Source organism: Lichenostomus cassidix, chromosome 1, assembly GCF_008360975.1.
Source record: "Lichenostomus cassidix isolate B80296 chromosome 1, HeHo_3.0, whole genome shotgun sequence".
Taxonomy (NCBI): domain Eukaryota; kingdom Metazoa; phylum Chordata; class Aves; order Passeriformes; family Meliphagidae; genus Lichenostomus; species Lichenostomus cassidix.
The window spans coordinates 99,036,076-99,042,075 of NC_139479.1; the positions used below are offsets into that span (position 1 = coordinate 99,036,076).

Here is a 6,000-nt window from a genome sequence, read left to right on the forward strand (position 1 = left end):
GGGATGGCATGGGGATGGCATGGGGTGGCATGGGATGGCATGGGGATGGCATGGGATGGGATGGGATGGGATGGCATGGGATGGGATGGCATGGGGATGGGGATGTGGAGTGGAGGGGATGGAGAAGGGGATGGGAATGGGGAAGAGGATGGGATGGGATCCATGCCAGTAGGTGCCAGCTCAGTTAGTATGTGGTTTGGAGTCCCCGATACAGTGTCATGGCCAAATGCTATGCCCAGGGCAGTGGGGAAGCTGGTTCTGCCTGCCTTGCCTGGGCTGAGAGTTGAGGAGCAGTACTGTGGCTCTGCAGCAGCCAGAGGACTGCCATGACAGGTGTGAGGGTCTGACTGCACCCTCCTTGGGGGGCCTGACCCCCCTGGGGGGCTGGAGCCACTCAGGCATGTGCCCCCAGCCAGCAGAGTGGGTGACTGCAAGCATGGCATGATGAAATTCCGGGAGGAGAGGAACTTGCTGGGGCTTGGGCTGAGCACTGGCTTCCACGATCGCTACTTCATCCTCAACCACTCCTGGCTGCGCCTCTACAAGGAAGTGCGGGTGAGCCCTTCCCTTCCCTTCCCTTCCCTTCCCTTCCCTTCCCTTCCCTTCCCTTCCCTTCCCTTCCCTTCCCTTCCCTTCCCTTCCCTTCCCTTCCCTTCCCTTCCCGGGGATTCCCTGAGGACATGGGACCCATGTGGGCTGGCATCGCTCTGGCAGTGCAGGCAGCAATGGTCAGTGTGGGCAGTGCCAGAGCTGGCCCCAGGAACGTTGTCACTCAGACCTGGAGCAGATCCTGGAGCTCCTGGCCAGTGCCAGGGCTGAGGATGGACATGCTGGCATACTGGCTGTGCAGGGACAACCACTCCCTGTTCCCCCAGTTCCTGCTTGCCCTGCTCTGACTGCACCCTGGCACATTACCACTCTATCCCTGTGTCCTGCCGATGGGTACAGGGGGGCTGCAGGGAGTGGTCCCCCAGCTCTGCTTTAACCCCTCTCCTCTGTTGAACAGAGCCTGAGGCAACGGAGCCCCCCCTTGGAGAGTGTGAGTAGGGAGGGGAACGGGGGGCTTAGCTGGGGTGCAGGGGCTCCCATGCCCTCTGCCCTTACAAGCCTGCCCAGGGTTGACTTCAGATCCAATCTGGGGTCAGTCCCAAATCCAATCCCGCAGAATACATGCCAGTCACCAGAACTGTCCCCGGTGCTATCTCTCTCCATGAACTCCCAGTGTTATTTGGCCCCTCTGGCTTGGGTGTCTCACTGTCCTTTACTCCAGTGAAGACCCCAGAGCTGGGTCTGGGGAAGGGACTAGAGAGTGTGGGGATGGGCTGAGCTGCTTCCCCATCTCGCGGGCATTGGATCGGGCTCTTGTAAGTCAACACTGCTTGCACGTGAACATGGATGGAGGGTCCCCAGTGTGGCACCTGCTGCTGGCTCATGGCAAGGCACAGCCAGCACTGGAAGGGTCCTCATGTTGTGCCATGATGGCAGTGGGACATTTAGGAAGGTGCTATGGGCAGAGTGGGTCTGGGTCTACCACTGCCGTGGGTGTGGCTGTGATGCTGAGGAGGGGTATGAGGTGGGATCTCCATGGGGAACGTCTAGTGCCAGGCTCTCGAGACCCTGTCACAACGTGCCAGTGCTGGCTCCAGCTCTGAAGGCAATTAGCACTTCAGAGGCCATCTTGGGGTGACAGGCCACCTGTGTCCCTTTCCTGCTACCTGTGGCCCTTGCCATGGGTGCCAGATACATGCTCTCCTCCATGCTGGGCTTCACCCTCATCCCCATCACCATATCACTAAAGGTCTCCAAACCTTATCCTCCCTGCTGGGGGGCTGACCCCATCCCAACATCGGTGGGGACTGTGGTGGGTGGGGACAGGTCTGGCAGCCACCAACCCAGTGCTGGTTCCCTCTTCTTCCAGAGTCACAAGCCAGAGAAGGAGTGGCCTGTCCGAAACCTGAAGGTCTATCTGGGCGTTAAAAAGAAGCTTCGACCCCCGACATGGTGAGCAGCAAAAGAGTGGCCTGTGGGGCCAAAGGATGAGGATAGTGGAGATGGGGACAGGGACAAGGACAGGGACAGTTTTGTCTGCTGGACCCGTCCCCTGCTGGCCAGGCCTCCTGCCACCAGGTGTCAGAGCAGCCCTGTAGGACGGTGTTGCAGCCCAGTCCAACCAGCAGGGACTGGGCTGTCCCCGGGCACTGTCCACAGCCCTGTACTCGGCGCTGTCCCTGCCTTGTCCTTCGCCCCAGCCCTGTTCCCAGCATTGTCCCCTGCCCTATCCCTGTCCCCGGGGATGTTTGTGTGGCTGGGAGGATTTGCAGAACTGGGGGGAGGGTTTGTGGGGCTCGAGGGGGTGGTTGCTGGGACAGTGGGGGGCTTTGCAGGGATGGGAGTTGGCAGGGATGAGAGGGGTATGCTGGGGTACTTGGCCAGCATTGGACAGCAGCATGGGCTGTTGGGATTCATGTTTTCACTCCCCTCTCCCAGCTGGGGCTTTACAGTATTCTACGAAAACGAGAAGCACGAGAAGCAGCAATGGTGAGGGAATGCGACACGGGATACTAAACTTATTCCTGGGACAGACTGACACGTGGCAGCTCTCTGGAGCCTTTGCCATGGCAGTGGGAGGTGGGGAATCATAGAAATCATGAAGTGGTTTGGATAGGAAGTGACCTTGAAGATCATCCAGTTGTACCCTCCTGACATTAGCAGGGACATTGTATGTGTGGGGACAGCCTGGCTGAGCACCCATGGCCCCATACAGGTTCCCCCTGCAGCCTGCAGCTGTCCCCTTCAGTCCTCTAGAGTTTCATGCAGAGCAGCAGCTGAGGTCTCTGGAGCAGACAGGTGTCCCCAGAGTGGGCAGAGGGGACACCCTATTTGCCTCCACCACCTCCTCTGACTGCTGACACTGTGTTCCCCTAGGTACCTGTGCTGTGACACCCAGGCTGATCTGCGGGAGTGGTTTGCCACCTTCCTCCAGGTGCAGGTAGGGAGTGGGCTGGATGATCACTCCCTGTAAAAGTGGGGCACCCCATGGGGGACAGTCCTGGAGGGATCCTTGGCCCACAGAAACCCTGTGGGGTATGAAAGCATCCCTAAACACTGGCACCCCAGGCCAAAAGAGAGGTCGTGGGGTGGGTGAGTCTCCAGTCTCCATCACTGTCCCCTCTGTCTGCAGAATGGAGGTGCCCTGTGGCCATCGGAGCGTCCCAAGATGCGGGTGGCGCGGCCGCAGCAGGATGCCAGGTTGGGTAACATCTCCCTCATCCCACTGCGGGGCAATGAGAGCGAGATGAGGAACAGTGTGGCTGCTTTTGCTACTGACCCTCTAACTGTGAGTGATCTGGTGGCACTGGGTGGCCCTCCATACAGAGCTGCATCCCCCCTGCATCACATGATAGGGGGGTCCCGGTCTCCAAACCTGGGCGGGGCATATCCCAGCTCCCATCCCTGCTTCCATTCCTTACGTGCTGCATCATCTCCAGTGATGGATCTGGGGGGCTAGCTGATCCTTTTGGGAACTGCTGGGGTCTCCTGGGTCCAGGAGGGTCCCAAACCATGTGATGCAAGAAGAGGGGATGCTGCCATGCTCCTGATTCTTCCTCTAACAGGGGTGGATTTTCTGTCCTGGTCACAGATCGGCTCCCTATCCTGCTGTCTGTCTGTCTGCACCAGCTGTCCTGCCTGGGGGCTGTCACCCATCGGGTGTCCCCCAACCATCTGGGTGCTGATGCTGGAGCCTTGCCCAGCCACAGGGGCCAGTGGTGGGACAGAGACAATCCTACCACCTCCAAGCCAATTGCTTGGGCCCTTGTTGCTGTTATAAACCAGAGAATAGGGCCATGCTGGGGGGATCCCCCACTGGCACTGGTTGCCCATGACCCAGTGGGTGCCCAGGGATGCCCCGAGGGCAGAGAGCAGCATCTTTGCTGCCCTGGAACCCCTGTGCAAGCTCAGGTTTATAACGGGGGGCAGCAAGGAAGCCTCTAGAGGCTTTGCTGTGGGCTGTGCTTCGCAGTGTGCGTGTGCTGGTGTGGTCCAGTATAGGGGACCAGCACACCAGGGCTCCCAGGGGACAGTGGGTGAGTGTCCCCCACCACGGGGCCAGCATGGGAAGGGGTGCTGTAACTGCAGCAACCCTGGGGGGACCATGGTTTCTCTTGCTGGGGGTTTTCCCTGTGTCCCCCTGGGTGCCATACTGCCAGTGATGCCCAGACATGGAGGAGGAGGAGAAGGCTGGGGATGAAAAGTGACCTGTCTGCCCTTTGTCTCCAGTTCCTGCGGAATGTCTGAGCTGGAGAACTGACATGCCAGTGAGTTTCCCCCCTACCTGTATCTCCTGTCCAGACCTGGTGGCAGTGGGAGCCAATGGCTCTGTCTGTCCTATTGCCATCCTGGGTTGGGACATAGCACATGTCCCCAGAAATGGAAAGGGGTTGGAAGTGCCTGCTCTGTCCCCTTCGCTGACTCTTTGCTCTCCACTTGTGCCACAGGTTCATCTCCAAGTGGGGCAGCCCTCAGGGTCCTGCACCAGCCCTGCACCCTGGCACCTGCCAGGGCTCCTGCTGCCTCCAGAGCCTCCACTGGGCCCTCTCACCTTCCACTGTGGAGACCATGGGCAGCCAGGAGGGGAGATGGCAGCGAGGCAACCCACCCCGCAGCAGAGCTGGGCTTGGGAACCATTGCAAGCCAGCCCATGGGGTGTCAGCCCCCCAGCTCTGTGCCCCAGCTGCCTTTGGCCACCACTTTGTCTCCCAGCTCCAGGAGGAGATGCAGAGCCTGGCTGGGAGCTGCAGTCAAGGGCTTTTATGTTTCTTCCTCAATCCCCTATTTTTAAGTCTTTCTCCTCTAAAATGACAAGGCAGGTGGGAGCTGCCCTTCCTGTGGGATGCAAAGCCTGCCCTTCCCATGGGATGCATGCCTGGCCCTAGGCACTGGCATCATCATACTCCTATCACTCCTGGGGGCAGGGTCCCCTCCATGCCAGGTAGGGCAGGGTGACAAGAGCCTCAGCATTCATCCAAAACTGGGAAGGGAGTGCCCCTGGTCTCTGTCCTTCATCCATCAGGCTGGAGCTGGCAGGAGCAGCTTCTGCTTTCCCCTGCTGCCTCTTGACAATATTAAAGGTCTTGAGAATCTAAGTAGGAGTGTCCAGGTCTGTGCCAGCTGCACAGGGCAGGGGGCAGTGGGAGCTGGCAAGCCTGGAGTGCAGAGGGATTGTCCCAGATGCACCTGCTAGGTGCTTGCCAGAGGATGGGTGCTGTGGAGAAGGCAGTGAGCTGCCCTTTTGGGTACAGAGCAGTGGTATTCCAGTCCCACAATCCTCTCGAGGATTGCTGTGTAGCCAGCGCACTGTGCCAGTGCCAGGGTTGGGGTCTGCGCTGGACTGCCCCCGTGGGTCACCAGAACTGGGTGGGAGCTACCGAGAAACACATGTGCAGATGTGTCTCAGGGCCTGGGCCCTTACATTGTGGGCATTTCAAAGCCAGAGGTTGGGAGCTGCCTCCTTGGGTCATGGAAGTCATGGGAACTCCTCCCCACACCCCTTGGCTAATGCTGTGCAGTGCTGCTGCCTGCCAGTGCTTGTGACCTTGGAACTTGCCATGGAAACCCTTCAAGCCTCACCTCACAGCCATCGTGGCAGGGAACAACCTTGGAGCTCAGTCTGAGTGGCAGAAGGTAGCTGGGCCTCTGCTTCGTTTCCAGGGATGTGGGGATACTAATCATGTAGGGGTGCAGGGGTGATAGGAGGCAAGGATGCTGGTTCCCAGGGATGCAGGGGGTTGTGTGTAACTGCAGGGCTGGGAGCATCACTCCCTGCTGAGTTGTCTGCTGCAGCCCTGGGTGGGGGTGTCCAACCACCCCCTCCTTGCGCTGAGCCGCCACGGGGGCTGTCGGTGAGTCATGCGTGGGAGCAGGAGGGCTGTCAATCACCTGCAGGCACTGCTGGGGTGCGGGATGGTGTCAGCAGTGCTGGCAGTATCACCCACAGTGCTG

General features: G+C 59.5%; 1 protein-coding gene across 13 annotated transcripts in view; it reads left to right on the forward strand.

Moving 5' to 3' along the window:
- ARAP1 (ArfGAP with RhoGAP domain, ankyrin repeat and PH domain 1) overlaps positions 1-5,144 on the forward strand; it is a 36,404-nt gene extending 31,260 nt beyond the window's left edge. For 8 of the 13 annotated variants that reach the window (XR_014854942.1, XR_014854940.1, XR_014854941.1 and 5 more), the window contains 7 exons: positions 413-555; positions 1,007-1,039; positions 1,919-2,001; positions 2,488-2,538; positions 2,926-2,989; positions 3,182-4,316; positions 4,497-5,144. Coding sequence is in view for 4 of the 13 variants with exons in the window: in XM_085074020.1 (XP_084930146.1) it covers positions 413-555; positions 1,007-1,039; positions 1,919-2,001; positions 2,488-2,538; positions 2,926-2,989; positions 3,182-3,337; positions 4,279-4,296 (548 nt within the window). In the remaining 9 variants the exon portion in view is untranslated. Of the gene's footprint in view, positions 1-412; positions 556-1,006; positions 1,040-1,918; positions 2,002-2,487; positions 2,539-2,925; positions 2,990-3,181; positions 4,317-4,487 lie in introns of all 13 variants that reach the window. The other 5 variants (XM_085074020.1, XM_085074011.1, XM_085074040.1 and 2 more) reach the window with 5 other exon arrangements.
- The last annotated feature ends 856 nt before the right edge of the window (positions 5,145-6,000 follow it).